This window comes from Sciurus carolinensis, chromosome 11, assembly GCF_902686445.1.
Source record: "Sciurus carolinensis chromosome 11, mSciCar1.2, whole genome shotgun sequence".
NCBI classification, from domain to species: domain Eukaryota; kingdom Metazoa; phylum Chordata; class Mammalia; order Rodentia; family Sciuridae; genus Sciurus; species Sciurus carolinensis.
This window is the reverse complement of record NC_062223.1, coordinates 86,633,042-86,657,924: the sequence shown is the minus strand read 5'-3', so window position 1 is coordinate 86,657,924 and position 24,883 is coordinate 86,633,042. Positions and strand designations below refer to the sequence as shown.

Here is a 24,883-nt window from a genome sequence, read left to right as displayed (position 1 = left end):
AAATTCTAGAAAATACAAACTAATTTATAGTGACAAATCAGATATGTGGTTGCTTTGGAATGGAGGAGTATGAAAAAATAAGGGGCAGAGTTCCCACAGAGTCACAAAGGTGATAGGTATGTTTACAATCTTGGCAGTGCTGACGGTTTCATGAACATATACCTACGTTGAAACATCAAATTTTATATTTTAAATATTTGTAGTTTATTGACTGTCAGTTGTTCCTTAGTAAAAGCTGCTTAGAAAAATATTCCTCAACTTTCCTTAGACTTTTAGAATAAAACCAAAAATCTTGAATATGACTGCATAGTCTAATGTCTACTTTTTTTTTCAGTTTCTGCTCACCATTGTTTCCCTGTGTTTCCTGTATTCCAGCTATTCTGAGCTCATCTCAGTCCTTTCTATGCTCCTCATTTCTTGGCACCAAATGTTCTGTGTATATTTATTTTATTCTCTCTACTTCCAATGCTTTTCCCTCCTTCATTCATCCAGGTAATTTCCACTCATCCTTCTAACCAACACTTAGTTAATCATTTCTGTTATGCCTTTTTGGCCCTCCCTTAGTCACTTACAGGTGAGATTTCCCATATGTTCTTACAGAGCTGGATGGCTCTCCTCAAAGTGCTTATACCTGTCTGCCCTCCTCATTGGTCTGTAATCTCCTTGAGACCAAGACCATATTGTTCTGTACTTAGCACTGCATTCCAAGCTTAGCATAGTGGATAGCACATAGGAGATCCTCAAAAATATTTGTTAAATGAATAAATGATTAAATAGCAATTGGAAACCCAATGGGGGACATAAAGAATTTAATATGTGTTAGAAATATCCAAGTGCTACAAGAAATCAGGCACATACTCAAAAGTTATTTGGCAAAGCAACTTTACTTCTGCAGAAGGGTGTGCCACTGAACAAAGTCTGGCAAGAAGCACCCACAGATTGGGTACAACCAGCATTTTATTCCCTAGAATACCAGGGTCCCTCTCCAGGTTCCTCATTGGCTGAGTACTATGAGGAGTACAGTCTTCCCCAAAGTCACCTAGGTTTTACTATTTCCTATTGGGTTACTTAAATAAACATACCTTTAGTTGTTCCTGCCTCCCTTTGTTCTCCTGTGTCAGCAAAGTCTTCTTGGAGTGCATGCATTCTGACAGGCATGCAGCTCTTATTTCTTTACCTAATTTACTATTTCCTAATGGAGAGATAGGTCAATCAATCCTTTCTCCTACCTGTTTGTCAAGGGGCTGTTCAGGTACATGGACTTTGGATCTGCCACATCCATTGGCTATGGTGCCATTGTATAACTTTCCATTATGCTCTATTTGCCATGTGACTATGTTTCTTACATTCTAATTTTAAATTTAAGGTTAAATAGTATATTCTGAAATTAGACCACTGGACTTCCTATTTCTCACATATGCTAGTATTTTTATGAACCAAACAAAGGCTTTTTTTGTCACATGCAAACACAGTTTAGATCTTCCAATGCATTATACTTGACATGGGTTGTCCTTTTAATCCATGGGAGTAACTCACACACTACCAAAAGGCAATTTTTCTCACAATGATCTTATTTTAAGCAAAGACAAAATGGAAATATGGCTAGGCTTATAATCTGGTGCCATCAAGGACTTTAACCATCATGCTTGCCATTTATTAAGAGAAAAAGAGACAATGTGTCATAATCTTAAATCAGAGATATGTAGCTAGAGATCATAAGAAAGATCTTCACAATTTCAGGGGAGCAACCATTTCATTGAATAACCATTTCACTTAATTTGGATATGATTAGCTGAGAGCCCCTGCTTACAACATAATGGAATGGTGTTCTTCTGGATAAGTCACCTCATTTGGTTCATGCAGGCAGACGAGAGCATCTATTGTTTAGATGAAAGGCAGCTGATAAGGAAAATCTATTTGCAGTAGAGAAGCACACAGTGGCAATATAAAGCCATTTAAAATGAGCCATGTTTTTGTCACAGTCTTCCCATGAATTGCTGCTCTCAAAGTTGAACTCTGATTTAGTATTTTTTGACAATGAATAATTTGTCTTTGTTTCACAGATGGGCAAGCACAATATAAAAATAGAATTAGTGATTTCACAAAATTTTTGCTGTTTGGTTAACATTTCTTTGAAACAAGTTTCTTGGCTTCTTTTGGAGTATAATGAGATGAATAAGAATAATGAGTGAATGAATTAATATTATTAAGCATACATTAATAATGTGTGCAAGACATTTTGATAGGCACTTTAACATGGGACATTTTACCTAATCCTCATAGGAACAGGTATATTTAACAACCTCCTCCCGTCTTTCAGTGGATGAGTATATAAACTGTCAAACATGGTAAGAGACAAATGAGAGTTATATAGTAGGTATCAAAAACAGAACTGGAACCTAAGACCTGAATCTCATTCTTCAACACTGAAATCAAATTTGATAAACAAATAAGACCTAAGAGTTCTTTTTTTATTTTAATTTTGCTGCTAAAGAAATTCTCACAGGTGGTGCAGAGACTAATGTCTTAGAGTTGCTTTTTCAATTATAAAAAAATGTGAAAGTGACCATCATGAAAAGTCTCAAAGGCAAAGTATCGCCTTGTCTTATTGGAATTGAGGACAATAATTCTCTCAACACACTTATTGCTAAAAGAAAAAGTCAAAATTGATTATGACACAATGGGCTGGCATTTCTTCAACAAAAAGCATACTCCTTCCAACTCAGATGCTGGTAGGGGAAGAAGGTCGGATGCATGAGGAAGCAGAGATCTGCACTAATTCACCTGTGGTCTAGGTGGAATGACCGCTTTGACTCATATATTAATTTGTTTTTTAGTCATTAATTTATTGATTAAATCATTCAATAATACAACTTAACAGGAAAACTATTTTAAGTAAAGGTCAAACATGCTAAGTGAGACTCAAAGGCCAACTAGTCACTAAATGTCCATAGGAGTCTATTCCCTGGGGCAAGTGAATGGAAACAGACTCAGAAATTAGAGTGAAAACAAAGAGCTGGGAGAAGCATAGAGGATATCAGAATCAATTTGTGTGGGACCTGCCAAAACCCTAACTGCAGTTGTGTGTTCCTCAGTAAGGAGGGCATGGAAGTGCTCAGAAAGTGATAAGGAGAGTCACTGGGAGGGGAAAATTGATGAAGAAAAGTTAAAGACAGAATTGTTCATTACAAAGAGGTTATATGTATTGGGTGAGTCTAATCAGTTTATTATTTATTGTTAACTATTATTTTTTAAAAATTTAGGAAATTAACACAAAATTCTTCCAATTTACAGAATGCATAGCACAAACCAGATAAATGTGACAGCTATTTAGTAATATATTATCTCATTTAAGTCTTATAGCAGCCTTATAATTATCACCGTGTTATAACGTAGGAGATAGTTTACATAAGTTAACTAGATTGATCTAAAGCAGTCTTATGGACTTTAAGTAAATTTATTAGTAATTAATTATGTATTCACGTTATGGAGAGCTATTTCTAGTTCTCATTTCAAAGCAATCTCTTCAATTAATTGTAAAATCATTGATGGCAGAAAACCAAAATCATATGTCTTTGCCATATGTATTTCAGGATCAATGATAGAAGCTTAGCTGGGCTTGGTACATGGTGCACAGCTGTAATCTCAGTCACTTGGGAGGTTAAGGAAGAGGATTGCAAGTTTGAGGGCAACTTGGTGAGACTTTGTCTGAAGATAAAAAGTTAAAGGGGCTGAGGGGGTAGCTCCGTGGTAGAACACCTCCTCTAGACTTAATCCCCACTAACACACACAGGTGCAAACACACACAAAAGTACAGCTTATTTTCCAAAACTTATAGATGAATTGCTTGCTTTAAAACATCTATACTAAAGATTAAATGAAAATAGGTGAACTTCGATTTCAGTGGAAAAAAGGAAAAGGAGGGGATATAAAGATTGAAATCGCACAGTTATTTGTGGCAGAATCTAGTGTGTCTTATTGGCTCCAAAGTTTAAGTGTTTTCTAAATCTACTATGCTTTCTTTGTAAGAGTCAGAGGGAAAAACTCCCTCTAAAGAGTTGCTAAATAACACTCTATTATGCAACGTAGATGATAAATTGGAATGTGCTAGCTGTCAGCGCCAGGCAGAATGGCCTACTTGTTTAGAACTTGGGTCTTCAAGCCAGATTGTTTGGCTTCAGAGCCCAGTTCTATCACCCAGCTAAGCTGTGGTTGATTGTATTATTGTTCTCAATATGTTCTTCCACCCTTCGAGAGGAATATCTTTCCCTACCCAGCTAGTATCAGGTTAAGTACATAAGAATTTCTTAGTTAATAATATGTAAGTAGGAAAATGTTTTTTTATTGTCTAAACAGAAGTTTTAAGAGCCACTGCATATCCAGCCATTGATCATTTTTCCTTCTGGCACGAGAAGAGCATCATGTCCCTGATACAGGTTGCTCTTCTGTCCATGGAACAAAATCGACTAAAGTAACAAATTATGAAGGACATCTGACATGAGAAAGAAACATCTGTAGTTGAAAGTCATCAAAACTTTTTTGTAGATTCATTCAGCTGACCAGTATACCAATTTGTTACCTTGAACAAATTACATAATCAATCTATCTATCTATCTATCTATATCTATCTATCTATCTATCTATCTATCTATCTATCTATCTATCTCTATCTCTCTCCCTGACCAGTTTTCTTTTTTGGTAAGATGGAGTGGTTATAATGATTAATTAAGTTAATGTGGTTAAAGCATGCAGACCAATGCTATATTGGTAAGATTTTCTCTGAAAAGTCTTAATTTATAGTATAAGAGCCAGTTTTACATGGTATAAATATTACATTGCACTGATTCAAAGCAAACAGCATGATGTCACTGAGTGGGGAGTTGGGCAAGGCTCAGACAGTCAGCCCTAATGAACAGGCTCTGACTCTAGCACACTGCTGAATTTAGAACGGTACACACAGCAAGCACTTTATTAGTACATATCAAGTAATACGTACTATAGGAGGGTTTGTTTTCTGAAAATAAGTGACTGAGCAAAATGGTTTCTCAAGCTTCCTTTACAGTCTTAAAAACCTACATTTGGAAGGCCACTCAAACAACTTCAGTAGCAGAAATAAACTTAGAGATGATCTGGTGTAGCCATTGCATCTTAAGAGAGAAGGGAGGTTGAATGGCTAGCTTGAAGTCACTGGCAACAGAAGCAACATGGCATTTAGTGCCTGGTCTAATCTTTTCCTTTCCAACCAGAACAAACATTGTTTAAAAGTTGCTATGGAGCTGGGTGTGGTGTCACAGGCCTGTCATCTCAATCACTCCAGAGGCCGAGGGAGGAGGATCAGAGGTTCAAGAAAGCCTTGGCAACTAGTAAGAGTAAGACCCTATCTTGAAATAAAAAATTAAAGAGCTGAGATATAGCACAGTGGTAGAATGCCTCTGGGTTCAATCACAGTACTAGAGGGCAGGAAAATAAAATAAAAATGATAAAATTGCTATGGAAAGGATCAGCAAAGAAAGGAAAAAAAAAAAAAAAAAAACAAGAAACGGGCCTCTTTATCCCGATTTCTGATAGGAATAATAATAATAATTTTTGATTAGGAATAAAACAATAAAACCAAACCCTGTTCACATTTACTGATAATGCTGTTTTTATGATTATGTCTCCATTGTGGGGAATATTGTCATTAGGTAAAATGTTTAACAGTATTTTATAAAAGTGATGAATATTAGGAAGAACTATAAATGTTACCAATCACTGAAATGTCTAAGTAAGTGTAGTTATTTTGACTATTAGAACAAATGCATCATCTCCTGGCATTCCCTAGTAATATCTATTCCTAAAAATATTACAGTACACCCCCATGCAGTATACTCCAAAATTAGTGCTTTTCAGACCAATAATGCAATGTGTTCATATCTTAAGGTAACAGTGACTCACTTTTGTAACCACAGTGGTTACTGACATATGGAATGCACTGTCATAGATGCCACTTTGCCCCTCTTCTCTCCTCTCTTCAATGCACCCCAGAGCTATTGAGGGACAATTGCTAAGGAAAAACACTTTATCAAATTACAGATACAAACAAATATGTGTATAAGAAGAAATGTATAAATAAATGATACAGATAAATCAACATTCATTGGTTAAAATTAAGCATAAATATCAAGGACTGAGATATATATTTTGCTTTATGTTTTGTCACTTGGCTCTATCAATCTGAACCAGCACAAACTATAAAATGGGAACTAACTTGAACATAACAGCCTTTCATGCTGCCCTAGAATAGGAGGTCAGCCTTAGCTTGGGTAATTCATTAGGGAAAGACTGTGTTAGATATTATTGGAACATCACAATATAGAGCATACAATACTTTTGGGGTGTTTGAAATCCAAATTATAGGCTAATGAATAAGGGAAATATTGTGCAACTTTTTTAGAATCTATTCTCCTTTGGAAAAACAGCCATAATTATAGACATTCTGTAGGTGGAAGCGCTCACACAATCACACATTTTATGGTAACATACAGGCATAAAATGCTAAGGGATACACTTAATCTGTAAACGTGACCTTAAGATTCCACCGAATGCCTCAGGCCAGAGTTCTCCTAAAAACTGACTTAGTACATTTAAGAGCAAGTATGCCATGTGCTTTGTGTGCATGGGCGCGCACACACCCGTACATCAATCCTCCCGAGTCCCAGCAGCCCCCAGACATTCACTAGACTGAATTAAACCAGATCCCGTACTGAGTGAGAAAACGAGGTGATCCACTGCTTAGTATAAGAATCCTGAAGCCTAAGTCATGGTTGCCCTCTTCAGTTAAGAACCAGTTTTAATTCAACTTTGACAATCTTTCCATGTTGATTTTTGCTGTTAACTTGGTTCAATTCTAATTTCCCTTCATAGAGGTCCTAATTTCATATACAGGACCAGATTCCTCTCACAAGGGGGCTGATTAAAAGTGTAGATTCCTTGACCTCTTCTTCTTAGCCTGACATAGAGTTGGACTAAGAATCCACACATTTTAACAAACTTCCTAGGAATCCTAACACAATCAGATTTAGTTTCCATTAACTTAGAATAGCAAGGTAGGGTATTTTCAATACTAATATATCAAAGAAAGTTTATAGGGTACTGAATTTAACTTGAAAACTTCCAAGTTGGTTTGCTCTTTTTTTCTTACTAAAACATTTAAATTTTATAAGAATGAAACGCTCAGCAATATTGGAACTAATTAATTTAGACTATAAGTGCCCTGGTATTCTGAAGGAACTGCATCAGGAAGACATAGATCTGACAAAAGTTTTGCTTTGAATACTTAGGACCATGTTGTTGCTGTATTTCAGATGGGATCTGAGTTTAGTGCTTGGCTAGAGAGACTTGAAATTACCAGATTCATGTGAATGTGACAAACCTAACTTCCTAAATAAATCTGGAGACTTCAGAACATCCTTTATAGAAGTTTTCAAGGTCTACAGTGATGTTGCTTCTTAAACTATTTTCTGTTACTTCTCTTTGAATCTCACCTTCATGGTGTATTGATTGTGTGACACAATCAAGACCTCAGTTTCCTTACTAGAAAAATTGTGTCCAGTAACATCTACCTCAGAGACTAGACATGAGACAAGGTTTGTAAGTAAAGAACAGCTGTGATATACTGGGGCATACCACAGGAATGACAACTCTGTCCTGTGGGGTTTAATAGCCTCACTTTACACCTAAGTAACAAGGGCTCAGATAATTAAGTTACTTACACACAATCTCACCTAACACCAGATCCAGAGTCTGACTCCAAACCCTGATGTCTTGCTCTCTTTTCATCAACCATCTGTGAGGCATAGTGCCAAGCACCCAGGTGGCACTGAAAGAATGCTAGATTTACCCACTTCCTGCCCTACACATTTCTTATCACACTTAGAAAAAAAATCTCCAATAAGAGATTTTGCAGCTGTGCCAGGCACATGCTGATTTTTTGGTCTTTTTGCAATTTTGACAGTCTCTGTTAAACAAGAAACAAGTCTACCTCCCTCAACAAAACAAGAAAGCATCCATCCGTCTTGCCATTCATATTTACTTGCATAACAACATAAATACTTCTGGGGCTTCTGGAGCCTCTAAGACAAAGTGGGGGAGACGGCAGACTATCTTTCTGAGTTTGAAAAATGTTATCATCATATGAAGCTTTGGTTCTCAGGCCACTTTAACCACCCAGGGAGTGAGTAGGCTCCCTGACCCAGAAGTCAAGGGCGGAAGGCACTAGCAAAAACCCTTTCCAATCCTTTTCTGCCCTGGTCTCCTTGCTGGCCACTTTCCCCTCCCCCCTCCCACCCTCACGCAGTTGTCTGTGGGCCGGGAGCATGCTCCCTGCAGGGTTCAGTGCAGGCCTCCCTACCCAGGAACTCTGCCTCCCAGGTCGTCTACACTCTGGCGGCAACAGTGACGGGGGCAGACTGTGGTCTCAGAGTCACACCAGCCAGGGAAGGCCCCGCGAGCCCACGCCAGGGACGCCTAGGTGGCTCAGAGCGCGCCCGCGGGCTGGGCTGGGCTAGGCTGGCAAACGCCGAGCTCCCTCCCTCTCTCCGCCCCTCCCTCCCACCCCACATGCCCGGCCAGCGCTCCCCACGGTGACTCTGGATTGCAGCAAGCCACTGGCTTTTTACCAAATCGGGAGCTGCAGTACGTCCCCCAGCCACCCCCCATGGAGGGAATAATTTCAGCCCCCTTAGGCTCGCATGGCAATCTTGTGTGACTGGGGCGAGTAGGCGGGCACATCCTTTTACATGCTAATACTGCCCCACCTCCTTTGAACCCTCCTCTAAGCGCCTCGCTTCCCTTTATTTTTATGGGATTTTTTTTCTTTTTCTTTCTTTTTTTTCCCCCCTTGTTTCTTCTTCTTCTTTTTTTTTTTTTCTTTTCTTTCTTTTCTTTCTTTCTTTTTCTTTTTTTTTAAATTTTACCTTCCGCAAATTAATAGAGGGGAAAAAATACCTTCTTGGTCTGTCCCTTCCCCCACGCCTCGTTCCCCAAGGAAGGGAGACCCCAAGACGCTCGGTACTTGCCCACAGCATTGCTTCCACCTGAGCTCCAGGATGGCTGCGCCGGGCGCAGGGGGCAGAGATCGAAGCGGCCGCTCGGTGTAGGCTGTCGCTCCATGCGCTGGCCGAGCACCGTGTTCGGGTCTCCCAGCGAGCTGCCACTGTCGCAGCCCGAAAGGAATGTCCCCTGTTGTTAAGGACCCTGACTGTTTTACACCAATGATTTGCCACTGCAAAGTTGCTTGCACCAACAACACTCTGTCGTTGATGTTTGGATGCAAGGTAGGACGAGGGGTTCGTGTCTTTTTAATGCATGCTGCCTCCCATGGGGAAGCGAACAATTCCTTTTGTTGTTTATTTATGTGTCTGCCTGTTGGGAGAAAGACCGAAGCTGCGACTGCGCTGCCCTAACCGAGAGCCGGCTGGGTTTGGGAACCTGAAGAGCCCAATGATTTTCCAGCGTCCGATGTAGAGCTGATAACCCGGTGGTGACAGTACCTTGTCTCTAGCACACAGAGGCTGTGAGAGCAGATACTCCTTGGAAAGGGGGCGCCTTAGGTGACTTTTCTCTTGGGATCTCGTTATACATTTGCTAGTACCTGAGCTCCTAGACGCTGATTTGAAAGCTAAACTCATCACAGATCACCATTACCTGGCGTCGGCCCACAGGCAAGGGTAACTGAGGTGGTAGATGTACTCCACATGAAATTCAACACATCAGCTTGGGATTTAGCACTTTTAAAGATGTTGGGCTTATTTCTGTTTTAGAATGAAAATCTGCAGCTGAGATCATGGTTAACTCTAACTGTTTGATTGTCTCAGAACTTATACAATCCTTTGGAAATAAACAAAAATTTTATCAAGAAGTGGCACAGTTCCTAGAAAAGTTTGTAGCAAATAACTGTCCTACCCTGGGTTTTTGCAAAGGGGATTGGTGTTCACAAGGAAACGAGGTTTGATGGTTTTTGAAACAGGTTACCATTCATTGCCCCGTCTCTAAAATATGTTAATAGAGCTTTCTTGTTGCATCTGATGATGCACTTTCTGAAAAAGATGCATCAAACTTGCCCTTTGAGAAGTCTTAACCCATGAATAGACTGAGTACATACCCCTTGCTCTTAAGTAGAGGTCTCTACTTATTGTGGAAAACTGGTGAGTTTCCTCGGCTTGTTTCTATAGAACAATTCTTGTGGCTGCTCTGATAACTCTCTAAGGGTGGGGGGAGTGATAAAGGGAGAGCCCTTCATCTGAAATAACTGAGAATTCACTTCCATAAGTGAATAAAAATCACACAATCCCCATTGTTCTGAAAGATAACACCAGAGACTGAATTGGACAGCTGGTAAGCACCTAAGGCAGTAAAGTTAATGAAACATACACATTCAACTTCGTGGATAGTGCTCAGAGGAGGTGTAGGCTTAATGGAAAAATTGGGAGTCAAGACTGCCTTGTACTGGCTGTGCCTAGAGAATTTTCTCTTCTCTTGGGCCTCAGGTTTTCTTCTATAAAATGACTAATGTGGAGGAAGTGATTTCTGAGACCCCTTCAGGTTAATAGTCTCTGATGATGTCTTATAAAATCCTTTAATGGTAAAGTTATTGCCAAATATTTATGAAAGTTTTACTCAATATGACAAATTGCACCTTAGAGTCAGCTTAAAAAATATTACTCCTGGGCTGGGAATGTAGCTGTAGTTGTAGAATTCTTGCCCAGCATTCATGAGGCCCTGGGTTCAATCCCCAACACTGCAGCGGGTGGGGTTGGGGGGAATCCTACTAAAGAGAAGTTAGATAATTCTTTTGAAACCCCCAAAGAGATCTTAGAATTGCTGAAGGCTTGTGTATTCATCACATTCAGCAAAATGTACATGAATGAACAGCACCAATAACTAACTCCCTATTCGACTTGTCACCCCTCCTACAAGCTTCTGTGCACTCTTTTTCTAATTGCACTTAGAGAAGCATCAACAGTGGCTACTATTTAAAATCCATTCCCGTGAACTTATGGGAGTTTTTTGCAGGTCTAAATGCTTAGTAACAAAGGTGAATTATTCATCTAGGGAAATTAAACACAAGCTAATAATCAAATAAAATAAACTGTTGCTATGGAGAATGTTGTTAAATATGCATTTAACTCTTCAAGCTTGTTTTAAAATGTTTTTATTTTATGCTTGTTATAGTTTCCCCTGACTTTCAAACCATATTAGAGGGGATTGGTATAAGCATGCATTTATTTTTTTAGAGGCTGGGTAATTACATTAGTTTAATTCCCTTTTAGTTCCCTTGCTTTTAGTTTTTTGGTTTAACATATTTAGTTTGTGTGAGAGATTCATGTCAGTAGAATGAAACACTAAGTAGAATTTGTTGGTTGACATTATTCTTTGGAAAATAAATTAATTCTATGGAAAAAATTACTTTTAGAGGTTTTATCCCATCCTGTTTTGCCAAGTATTTATATATGATAATTCTTAAAATTTTTATATAATGGTATCAATTAATAAAACCATACTTCCTAGGTTGTTAATTATGAACTGGCCAATGAAAAGCTTCTTCCTTAGAATCTTAAATGTGAAAATAGTACTAGAACTTTCTACTCTAGCTTTCTCTAGTGAAGTTCTTTAACACTATATGTCAGAAGCAACAAAACATAATGTGAAATACTCGCCTATGCATAATGTTTCAAAAGTAAAGTTCACATTTCTTAAGTATATGATTTCTCTAAGTCTCAGTTTCCTTGTATGTAGAATGGCCACAGTAATAACTACTTCCCCATATGTTATTATGTCATTGTGAGGCTAAAAATTTAAATGAGGTACTTGCAGTGCTAAGAATGTATTAATTCATCAAGTGATTGGAGTGCTTTTATATAAGCCTTGGTTATTTTCATAACTCTACAAAGGGCTTATCACTTCTGGTAGAAACCTAGAATATTAAAATAAATACATGTTCAAAAATATTTATTTTAGAATCACTAAAATAGTTGTTTTGATAAGTTGTTCATCTTTGCTATGAGTTCAACCACTTTTCTTAATGTTGCCTTTCTTCATTCTAGTCTGTAACTATTCATATGAATATTAGGAACTGTTTACATATTAGTAGAACATTTACAAAATGAAGTATATATATTAAAATCATGAAAAATTGATACTATTGTTACATTTAATATATAAATATTCATTGAATGCAAACTTAAAAACATCCAATCATTGGTATCATGATCATAACAGCCTCTTGCCTCTATGATTTCAAAGTTAAACAATATGGCAAATGGCTATATTATTTGCAATACTGATTTAAGGAAAAATCAATCACAGTGATTTCAAATGAATCTTTAAGCTATGAAAGTAGAATTTAATTACTGAATAAGGCTCATTGAGACATATATGACAATAAGGAACTTAAAAAACTTACATTCCTTGCACTATTACCTAGGAAGCATGAAATAAGATTATTATGATGGATATTTATTTTCTTTTGTATAAAGTACTCAGCATGGCGAAGTCTAAAACCATGTTTATGTGTAGGCCAGACTGTTTCAAAAATACTGAAATTGTCTGTGCTTGTTATCCCAAACCTATTAATGGTTTGAAGGATGCTCAGCAATGTGAGCATTCAAAGTAGAACCCCCAAATTAATTTGTCACTTAGTTATCTCCAGGGCCCTTCTTGCTGTATGCTGGCTATGATTCTGTTTAGTTAACTGACTGTATGACTTGTGACTAAATATGGAGTGTCTTTCTGTGCTAATCTGTCTCCCAGGTACTGTAATTGATGTTACAGATGCAAATGTAAATATGACACCATTCCTTTCTTCCAGAAATCCCAAGTCTATTGAGGGGAAACAATTCCACTCTTTTCCCTAAAGTACAGAATACCCATAGCAACCTGGTTTTATGTCTCCTAAGAAAAACTAAAATATCCTTGTTCTTAAGAGTTTTCCATTATAGCAATCCTCTTTTTCCCTAGTCCATTGCTATTCTTCAACAACACAGTTTATGGGAATGACCTTTCTAAAAGGCGATTTTTTTTCCTCTCATAGTAATTTATGTGCCATGATCAGAAAACAGGCATCAACTTTACCTTCACCTGTTTTCTTCACCTATGGATATCCATATTCTAAAGGTAATTTAAATATCCAGCCTTTATGTCATTTCTTTTTCCTTTATCTTGTGCATAGCTGTATCACAAGGATCAGCAGTCCATGTGTGTCCCACTCCTCTTCCTTTCTAATCATCAACATATCCAAGGCAAAAAGAAACAGAAAAAGAAGAATATTTGTAATTTTTTCTTAATGTACTAAAAGTACCTTTTAAAGTAAAATGATCTCTACAATGATTCGTTTGCTTCTTAATTTAAAATAAAGATGTAATTGAAATATAATTCAGACTAAAAATGGACAAATGACCTGAATAGACATTTCTTGAAAAATGATATATGAAAAAAATGCTCAACATCATTAGACATTAGAGAAATGCAAATGAAAACCTCAATGAGATATACCTCATACCTGTTAGGATGACTACCCCAAAAAATAAGAGATAACTAGTGGTGGTAAGTTGTGGAGACAAGGGAAATCTTGTACACTGTTAGTAGTAATGTAGTTTTGTGCAGCCATTATTAAAAAACTGTATGGAAGCTGGGTGTGTTAACATACATCTGTAATCCCTGCACCTGGAAAGGTTGAGGCAGGAGGATTATAGGCTTGAGGCTAGTCTCAGCAATGTAGCAATATCCTAAGCAATTTAATGGGAACCTGTCTCAAAATAAAAAAAAATAAAAAAGGGCGGAAGTAGGGTGTAATTCAGCTGTAGCATGCCCCTGGGTTCAATTCCCCCATACTGGGAAAAAGAAAAAAAAAAAAAACAGAGTATAGAAGTGCCTTAAGGTACAAAAGTAGAACTACCAATGATCTATCAATCCTCCTTTCCAGACATATACTCAAAGGAAGTGGAATTGGCACCTGATAGAGATATTTGCACTCTCATGTTAATTGCACCATGTTCATAATTGCTGAGAAATGGAAACAATCTATGGGTCCATAAGCAGATAAATAAAGAGATCGTGGTGTGTGCATGTGTATATACGTATATACATTTCTGTATATGTGCACACACATGCATGTATGTGTAATTTTTTAGATGCTCTTATATAAGGTACTGTAAGATAACAGATATGTTAATTGGCTTGACTATAGAAACCATTTCAATGGGTATAACAAAGCATGTTGTACACTTTATTTTTAAAAAGGAAATATGGTTCAAACTTCAGAGAACCTTTGTTTTTCCCACCAATAGCCATTTGTTGATATAATAGTTCAAACCATTAAATCAAACCACTAAGCCCTTAGGCCAAATCATTTGCCTTTAATATCCCTTTCAATGTATTAATATAGATAAAAGTTCTTGAAAGTGTTGTAAAATCCTGTAACCCACTTTTTTCCAGTGAATGTTTGTACATCTCAAAATTCTCTACTCAAGTGAAAGGAATCATGTGGTAGAAGACAACTTTGCTTTTTCTATATAGTGACTTTCCCAAAAGGAAGAGGAATAGTAAGGAGAAAGTTAAAATGGATTTAAAATGGACCAAAATAGGAAAAAGAAGAGGGAATGGAAAGGAAAAAAGAGGAGTCCAGCTGCTACAGAGGTAAAGGGAGAAAGAATTTGGTTTGATTAAATACCTAATCACTATTTTAGGTGCTTTACAAGTATATTTTTTCCGGTCTCCATAGTTATCAGGCAGAGAAAGGAGATAGGAAAGGGAGGAAAATAGCTTAGGATGATGAGAAGAGAAAGGAGAAAGGATGAGGAGGAAGGGGGAGTGGGTTGGGGGTTCCTAACCTCTAGAGGGTGCTCTTACTGAAGAACAGAGGGACTGTCAGCACCTCTCTGGTGGACAGTTCCCTGCAACCCTCTGGCTTTCTACACCTCTCCCAGACTCGCTTTTCCTGCCAAGGAAGTTTGTACAGAGAAGTGGTTTTGTTTGCTCCTTCCTTTATTTGAATGTGAGACCAACTTTGTTGTAAGAGTTATTGTTCCAGAAGATTCATCAATAGATACATCACTGTGTGTATTTCTGCTATTAGTAAGACACTTTTCCTCTGAGTATTTTGAATATTGCAAAATTAATTATGTTGGTGTGTTCTTTGTTTTTATTTTATAGTAATATGTGTTTGTTGAAATAGAATAGGAAAACAAATTCAAAAAGAAAAAAATTAGAAAGTACTTATGGTGCCAGAGGATTAGATATAAAAATTGGTAATATTTTTATGTACAGCTTCTCAGTACTAGTTTCTTGATACTATTCTGTTTTTGTTGGTCTATACATAGATTATTTGAAAAATTTAGTTGTTATTAAGTTGGCTTAACATATTTCAACTTATGATAGCCTTTGCAAATATATTTTAATAGCTCTATGATAGTTAGCTATCCTTATCTTTGGATATTTAGTTTCCTCCCAAATACTCTTAAAAATACAATTAACCTCTTCAGGAATAAGTCCTTTTTGGATGTGAAATTATTTTGATACGATGAAATAAATTTACTGTCAATATTCTTTAATTTTAAGATGATTAATGATTAAATGGTATTGCTACATTTATTTTAAAGATGTCCATATAAATTTGCACTGCCATGAGTTACTTTATATAACATAGCATTCTCAATCTCTAAATCATCTCCTTCTGCAATATAAATTTATTAATAAAAGACAATCTAGTTTATTCTCCTGTGGATAAGATTAAAACTTTGTTAACAGAAAGTTAATAGAAATTAATAGAAGTTAATAGAAATCTCATGTCTAAATTGATGTGTTTCATCTTCAATTCTTAAAAATGCATTCAATGCTGGGTGCATTGGCAAGCATCTGTAATCCCAGTTACTCAGGAAGCTGGGGCAGGCAGATTGCAAGTTTCAGGCCAGATGGGGCAACTTAGCAAATGGTAGAATGCCCCTGAAGTCAATTGCCAGTACCCAAGTGGAGGGGAAGGGGCAGACTATCTGATGTTAAAAAATTTCAAATGTTCAAAATGCATACATTAAAGGGACATCTATTTACATTAGGGAAGCATTAATCCCTATACTACACAGATGCTGAGTTTCTATCATGTGCCAGATAGTTCTCTATGCTTTGCAAATATCACCTCAGTTAATCCTCACAGTGACCCTTTGAGATGGGTATATTAGTTATTCTCATGTTACCAGTGGCAAAACTGAACCATGAATTTCTGTTGAAATTGTCAACATTCCCAAAGTCATATGACTCCTAAGTAGTGAAGTCAAAATTCCAGCCTAAGCGGTTCAGATCAATAGTCTATGCTTATTTCCAGAATAACAGTAGTTCTCTTTCAAATAACAGGTTCCTTCTCACAAGTGCCTTTAAGCTGTAAGTCAACTTGCCAAAATATAATTTACACTCACATTTCTGGGAACACAGCTGAATTTGAATGCAAGGTACACTTATCAGTGAATCCAACCTTGTTGGACAAGCTATTTCTTCATGGAGAAATTTGATCCAGGACACTATTTTTCATAGTATTTATGCTCTCATTTTCCACATGAGGTTACTAAATCATGTAGACAGGAGGTGCCTTACTCAAGGTCACACAGCAAGTCATAGCTGTAACCAGGTCTCCTAATTCTAACTTAGTGTCCTTCTTTCTATGTCTTGACCTCTAACTAAGAACTGGAAGTTCTCGAAATCAAGATAAAGAAAGAATCTGACATGTTTCATCTCTAAGAATCAGGAAAAATAACACCCGCCTTGCAGGACTATTAAAAGAATTAAGTGAAATACCACACATAAAAACATTTAGCACAATGTCTGGCTGTGGTGAATACTTAACACATCTTTCTTTCCCCTTCCTTTCATTAAAACCATTATGCATACTGGTGAAGAAGATGGAGATTATCAACAGGATAGTTTTCAGTAAAGTACCTTAAAATTTATCCATCAGTAAATGAGATATATTTTGACCTACCACCACATTATTGAAGTGTTTTAATGTGAGGAAAGGGAGAATCCAGAAGTTTATGTATTTTTAACCCTCCCAAATATTCCTAGATTAAACCTGACCCAGAAAGAGAAAATGAAAAATGAGCTAATGAGTGAAACAGGTGTTGATAGTCTCAAACAAGCAGACTGCATGGGCCTTGTGTCACTTTTGACAAAGTATACTTGCCATTTCAAGGTCTTTTAAAACTTTTATCATAAGTAAAAAGTCTGGGAGAAAAAACCTAAATGTTAAAAATAAGAAGAGTTTACTGTTATGCTGCCATTCAAATATGTTCATAAAAAAGGGGTGTCGAGTCATTGATTCAGGATACTGAAAATGCTCACATTTTATGGAAACTTTGCCTCGTACTCACCCATTGATATCAGGTAAACTTCCAAGGCCCATGTAGTGAAATCACCACAGTCCTTCCTGAGTTAGAAATCACTCCTGGACTTCTATGACACCTCCTACTTAATGCTTGCACCTTAATTGTACTATTCATTTGTAAATTCTATTTAATTGTCTGTTTGCCCATCTGAACTAAGAACCAGGGACTATTTCAGATGATTTAGAAGAGTCCCTTGAAAAATTTAGCAAGTAGAGCTGTTTCTGTTCCACAAAAAGGCAGTCCGTAATTATTTGCTGAGTGAATGAGGACTAGATTTGTCCATAAATATTTACTGGGTGAAAAATAAAGGTTGCATATATTGTTATTATTTGTCATTTTCCCTTAACAATCTGCCTCTGAGGGCCTCTTGTGTTATTAAACTTCCTAGAGATCATGATCTCTGAAATATAGAGTAGGTATTACTCAATGTCTTACCCTGGTGCATTATATCATTTTTTGGGTCAACTTGATAGGGCCATGGGTTGACTAGAGATTTGATCAAATATCACTCTGAGTATTGAAGGTTGTTTCTGAATGAGATTAAAATCTGAATGAGTAGACTGAGTAAAGCAGATTGCTTTTCCTAATGTGAAGACCTGAGTAGAACAGAGAGACTGAACAAGAGGGAACTTCCTCCTGCCTGAATGTGTTGAGTTAGAACACAGGTGTTTTCTTGCCTTTGAACTTGAAATGAAACATTATCTGTTCTTGGATTTTGAGCCTGCAGGCTTTCAGACTGGAATTTATACCACCAGCTTTACTGATTCTCAAGACTTTGGACTGAGGCTAGAACTGCACATTGGCTCTCTTGGGTCTTCAGTTGCTGACTGCAGATCTTAGGACTTTGCCTGAATAATAATGGGAACCAGTTCAGATATGGGTTATATTAGTCAGGTTTCTCAACAGAATCAAAACCAGAAGATACATATTTCTATGTATTACTTCTCTTCTTCGTCTTTTCCAAGGTGACTAAATGTAATCTGGGCTTTCTAAATTCTTTTACTAGATCAGAAAGGAAAAAGAGTTGACTTTGGACTCAAATCTACTATTGATCTCTATGATCCAACACATTTTATTTTGAAATATTGAAAGAAAAAGATATCAGAAAGAAGTGGCATGGCATATAAGGTGCTCCTTTTCCTTGGCTAGAAGTGGGGAGGGACAATAGAAATAGAGGGGAAGGGAGAATTAGATTACATTCTGCTCTGTCCTACTCTCTAGACCAAACTGAGACATTGGTTGAGTCTGAAGTCTTGGGCAGGCAAACAGAAATAGGTCTCAAGTCCTGAAGGTAGAGATTGGTATTAAAAGGTGTTATATGACTGAATCATTGTCTTTCTGATCTTAGGGAATTTCTTTTGCCTCTCTGAGTTTCAGTTTTTGCATCTATATAATGGAGATAATTTATAGTTAGTAGGTTTGCTACACCAACCAAATAAGAATGCTACTAAAACAATATGTTATGCAATATCTATTAAATAAATGTTAGTTTTCTTCCTCTCACTCTCTCAGAGTCCCTTTCCATTTTGCTTTTATTTGTGTTAGCATAGTATGAAATAGTCACAAAACCTTTTCACTTTGACATGCAAGGCCCAGGAGTGGGAAAGAAGAGAGTTTACTATGTGAATGAGATCAAATATTAACTGTATCCTTCAATGAGTATATGCCAAGTGCCATCACTTTTCTAGGGAAAATTTTACATATCATTCCTAGCATATTATTGATATATCCTATTTTCTCCTATTTGAAGTAGAACTGACTTAACTCTCTTAGCCCCATGATTTCACCTCAGAATTTGTGATAAGATGTGCCCAGTCCCCAGAGTGCCTTCCAGGTGAACACACACTCAGAATCATGTGTATTATCATAGCATTTGTTACCAGAGATGTTGGTGCCTGAAGGAATACAAGTAGATAACTCTTTTCCTAATATCTGCCTCAGAAAATTTAGTTTTAAATATCAGTAAACCTTATTTTCTTTATTTAAAAGGGCAAATTACCATCCAAAAGAAATAGTCCTTGGACTTCTTCAGGCTTCCTAATTCCCAAATAAACCTTTTTTGTGTTCTGTAAAATGAAAACATTTTCTCTCTGTACTTGAGCCTTGTTCATTGCCCTTTGCTAGAGCTATTTCCCCAGCAAATTGCTATGGTTGGTCTCTTAAGCCAGAGGGATGAAAAAAGGTTTTATAATGAAAATGCTGACAGGTTCTTATCTACAGCAGTATGAGTGGGGATGCTATGATCTCATTTATTGTAGAAACCGGATGCCTGTTTTGGCTGAAGGGAGAGAAGGCCATCCTTCAAAGCTCTAAGGTTTTAAATTTTTATCTTGAAAAGTTTGTGAGGGGAAAAAATAGCTGTAGGGAAATAGGAAATTATGACTACACAAACTGTAACTTTGTTTTTCCAATAAAGTAATAAGTTGAATTTCAAACAAAGATCTCAGATGACGGTGGTCATAGGGTTTCAGAGGCTGTTTATGGGGGTTGCATATTTGCTTGCTGCAGACAGGACTTTCCGCTTATATATGACTAGCTAAAAAGAACCCCCAATCTTGATCTTACTCATATTTTAAAATAATATCTGTCATTCTCATTTTTATAGCATTCTGAAACAAGTTTATCTTTTGCCCCCCAATAGCTCTTTGAGGAAGATACTTTATAAATGGGGAAACTAAATCACATTGAGTTGAAAATTCTCTTCACTAGAGACATTCAAGCACTAAGTTAAAGTCCATTTCTCCATCATATTGCTTAGGTGATCAAATAACGAATTGGGACTAGACTGACGGTCCTTTAAAGTTCCTTTTATAGACATCCTTCTTAAATGGCATTAAACTTTGCCCAAGGCCATACAGTCTGTAGTGGTGGCATTGAAGTTTAAGTCTAGGAGTTAGACTACAAGCTCATGAAGTCATCCTGTTTCTTGTTTGTTCCTTCTTAAGCATTTCCTAAGGACTGACCAGCCTTCCAAAGCCAGAACCAAAATATACCTGGGAAGATGCAAAGAGAAGTGGAAAGAGCTGATGTTTGCCCCATAACACTCATTAATGTGTGTGTTACCTCGTGGAATCTGGAAGAGTGAAGGGCATATGGTCCTAGGGTCTCAGAGACTGCATACCAGTCAAGTAAAGTTGCACCTGTGCAAGGAAGACATAAGCCTTTCAGATAGTAAGGGCAGAAATACAACTGAATGACTTCAGGGTATTGGTTTAAACTTCTAGCTTGGAAATACAATATTTGCTGTTCTCTTGGGAGGGATAGAAGTATTTGTTGGGTTTGCTGAATGCACTGATGGATTTGTCTTCTATTCTTTACAACTCACTTCAGGAGTCCAGGACCTGGATATTCACTTCCTACTTCCAGTCAAATCAGTTTCATGTATGCTTGCACTATCAGTTATTTTTACTTTTAATGTCATACTAATAAACTCAGTAATTTACAAGTACCATATTATGTATCTTTTCCTCAAAAATGAAAATCTTTATGTGTAAAAATGGCCTACAGGTTATATATTTGGGTTCTAGAGAAGCAGAGAAAAATCACTTTTACAATTGCTCTGATTTTAGTCAATTTTCTACTAACAACCAAATTCTAGATGTTTCCTTGTGGGATCATATTTGCTAGGTCTGGTTAAGTTTTAGATGTTACCTGACTCTTATGTACTTTTTTTGTTCTATTCATATGGACACAGAAAGATAATTCCTAATTTTTTTTAACCAAGCAGGACAACCGAAAATGTGTTTTTTACCCTAACAGAGCTAGGTGTTGTGCCATTTTGAATGAACATTTGGCATTGGTGTATCTAAGTCTTCTGTGTAAACATCTTTAGGGAAGAAATCTATCTGGAAAACCCTAGACGTTCTTTAGTAGTTGTTGGTAGTTTTTCTTTACATTTAATTGATGATTTTAATTTTACTTAGTTTTTCTCTGAAGCAGTTTAGGAAAACTGTACAGCAACTTCTATTCTGATGTAACTGAATTTTTAGCAAATTAAGAGATAATAAATGAACTTAAACAGATTTGCAGAGGTTCAGCTTTTTCCTTTTTTTTTTTTTCCCAGCTGGTTAAATATCTAGATTGCTTTCTTACTTCCTGTCTGGGGAAGTAGATTTGCTAAAGTGATTTTCATCAGTCCCAGAATATTAATGAATAGAATTTGGTGTTGTGCCTCATAGATGATGGTGGCTTTGAAGATCTTTATTAACCATCACAGACTCAGTTCCACTTAATAGCATTCCATGTTAAATTGTAGTGAATCTATCAAGGTGTTTGGGTATGCTGTTCAGAAGGTATTAATGGGATGGTTTACTCAGTGTGTCTACATTCTCTTACTCTCAAACAAATAGGCTTGACATAATGACAGTTTGAAGTCCTTCCCTGGCATCATCTGGCTGTTCAGAGCCCCAAAAGCACACTCTGTGTAACTGCTTTTGGCTCTGAATCATCTACCATTTTGTACTGTTATTTAATTGTTGCATATAAACATTCTACTTGCCAGCAGGAACACTATTGATTTATTTAGCAAATAAATTAAGTATTCCCTTCTACATTTTCCCTCATACAGTGGTATGAGCTTTTTCCAAGGAGGGAGGTCAAAGAAATTTTCATAGTCCATGCTTATCCTTTAGGACTAAGTTTATGTCGTCTTCACATGGAAGGCATCTCCGGCCACCATATCCTCTCAGCTTCCATAGATCCATGGACTTCTTTCTGTCATATTGAGCTAAATTGTCACAAGGCTCTAAATATTATTAGAGCCAGGGACTTACCTTGAACATTAGTACTGTAAGTACTCATGTAGCGATTGCAGCATACTAAATGCTCAATGTATTATGTTTATCCATTGACAGGATTTTTAATTTTTAAAATTATATAAGCAATTGGAACCTAGTGTTATCTTCAAAGAAGAAGGATCTGTCTTTTTGTTAAAGCTTCCCATGCCTCCTCCATGATACCCATTGTACTTTACTTTTAGGATGTTTTTAGCTGCACATGATTTATACTGAATTCCACTTCATAAGACTAGAAGGAAAAATAAGATATTTGATAAATATACATCAAATGAATAAATAAATGAATCTCCTCAAACCCCAAGACAGAGACCTAGAAGTTGGTTTATAGGTACTTCATGACGGAATAAATGAATACACAAAAGATTGTAAACATAATGCTCACAGTAAACTGTATTTTGTGAGTTAGTTTACATCCATATTAAAACGATTTATAGTTTGCTAGAAGCTGAAAGGGATTTGCAGTTTTTATTGTTTGTAAGCTGATAAAAATTTTTTTTTTCTCTCAGACAATTTCAGTATCCAGGTTGTTGTCCAGTGTCTTTAGGAGAATCAAATGATTTGTATCAGGATTGTTAAAAAGAGTTGTCTTGTACTTAATAGGATGAAGTCTAGCTCTAGTGCATCCCCAGGACCCTGGCACATTAGTGCTCCTATTTCCTGGATTTAGTGTAAACATGTAGCCACAAAATGGTCCAAGGAAAGGAGATCTCAGGAAATTTCCCAGTGTGTTGTGGGCTTCTCAGCAGCACCTTCCTCTCCATCCCTACTAGAGTTACCAATTTCTGTAAAGTTCTCCTGAATTATTTCTGGTTAAACCTCATTTGTTTTCCATTTGTTAGCTAAACTACTTCGAATGCTTAGTTCTCTTCAAGAAATTCTTCTGACCAACTAGGCAGAACTCTTAAAGACTGTTGCTAAGAGCAACCAGCTAAAAAGTTCTTAAATTAACTAACAAGCCACATCAGATTCTTTCTAGAATTGAGAGTGTGCATGTGTGTACATGTTCATGTATCTACTTAAATAAAAAATGTACAGATAAATGCATAAAACAGTCATCTATAGATTCAGGTTAAGCAGCGCTTCTGTCTAGAAGAACTAATCAAGTAGAGGGAAATGAGAGCACTTTGTGAAAATAAGAAAATGAATGAATTGGTAAAAGCTCTGATCAATGGTGGTTGAGCAATTTGAATACCAAAATACTCCACACTTTAAAATTATTTTATTGGAATGAATTCTGGGCCACCTATAAAAAAATTGAGTTGTGTACTCCAACAAGGGCCAAGACCTGCTCTTATTTATGTATTATTTTACCACTAATGTTCATCATGATACTTAGCACATAGTAAGTGCTTATGAATATTTGCTGTATGTATGAAAGAAAGATGGTCTAAGAAGTAACCTCATTTTGTCATTGAGGAATGGGAGGTCCAGGGGAATAGGATTCATTCCATTCATTTACAGAGAGAAATGAGCTAAATTGGTTCTCAAACCCAGGTCTGCCTAACTTTGAATAAATACTCAGAAATGAATGTTGTTTCTTCTTTTACTTTCTTTGAGGTAAAAAGAAAGCTTTGCAGAACCCATGTTCAGACACTGATTGCCTAGGAACTGATACCTTGAAGATAGTGTATCACAGAGATAGGAAAGCATATTTTTCAAATTTGACATATTAAAAACTCAACTTCTACCACTTATTAGCAGTGGAGATATGGGAAAAATTTTTTTAAATTTCTAATGACTACCCTTCAAGTGCAAATGGAAATACTAATGATTTATTAAAACACATAAGAATTAAATGAAATTATAAAATTAAACAAGGATTTTATATGGTATATGCTAAGAAATATGGGCTACTGTAATTACCATTGTTTAAAGCAGAGGAGAAAGCAAAGAAGTAATGTACTATTCTAGGGAATATAGTCCACCAAAATAAATACATATATATGTACATATCTGACATCACTAAATACTGATAGTAATGTTTTTAATATATTTTTAAGCTTCAATGCAACTAAAAAACAATGTAGGAACTCTAAGGATATTGTTAATTTAAAAGACTATTTTCATTCTCTTATTTAAACTTATTTATTCAAAGTTGAATACTTAGATAATTTGCTTGTGTTAATTGTCAGCAAATTTAATATCTAAAACCATTTTACCTGAGCCCCTGAGACCAGGTGTCCAATTATATATTAATGTTTTGAGAAAACTGTAATTTAGGGTATGCTGTTTTATCTGAGGGGGCTACATTTGTGAAAGAAGACTGCTTGAACCTTGCTTATGTGAGTGGTAAATATTTTGCTTCCTTCATTTATGGAACCACTTGCTTCAGCCAGGATAGTTTATCTGGGTGGAAACCACCTGCTTCAATTTGTGTGACTTAGCTCAAATTTAATCTGAAGGAAGAAAGGTCAGTGATTTAGAACAAGTGAGGGCCTCAAGGTTTTCCTCAGAGAAATCAAGTAAACCCTACTACCATGAACATGTTGAAACTGATTCATGTGGACCGTGGTACCTCACAGTCTTTCTTATACAGACCACACACTCATTTAAAAAAAAAAAAAAATGACTCAGTGAATCTAAGCATAGGAACACCTCATTCATCAGCCATAATGTGGAGGAAATTATGGATTCAGCTTAAGCACATTTTCCTCAAAAAAGTAAGCCCCCTTCAATGGT

At 36.6% G+C, this 24,883-nt stretch overlaps 1 protein-coding gene across 6 annotated transcripts in view; it reads left to right on the top strand.

Annotated features, from left to right (window-relative positions):
• Dlg2 (discs large MAGUK scaffold protein 2) overlaps positions 1-24,883 on the top strand; it is a 2,079,243-nt gene that overhangs the window by 866,099 nt on the left and 1,188,261 nt on the right. The window contains exon 1 of one of the 6 annotated variants that reach the window (XM_047516996.1): positions 9,082-9,314. The exons of the other annotated variants lie outside the window; for them this stretch is intronic. Coding sequence (XP_047372952.1) covers positions 9,213-9,314 — 102 coding nt within the window. The 5' untranslated portion in view covers positions 9,082-9,212. Of the gene's footprint in view, positions 1-9,081; positions 9,315-24,883 lie in introns of those variants that run through there. 6 annotated transcript variants of the gene reach the window in all.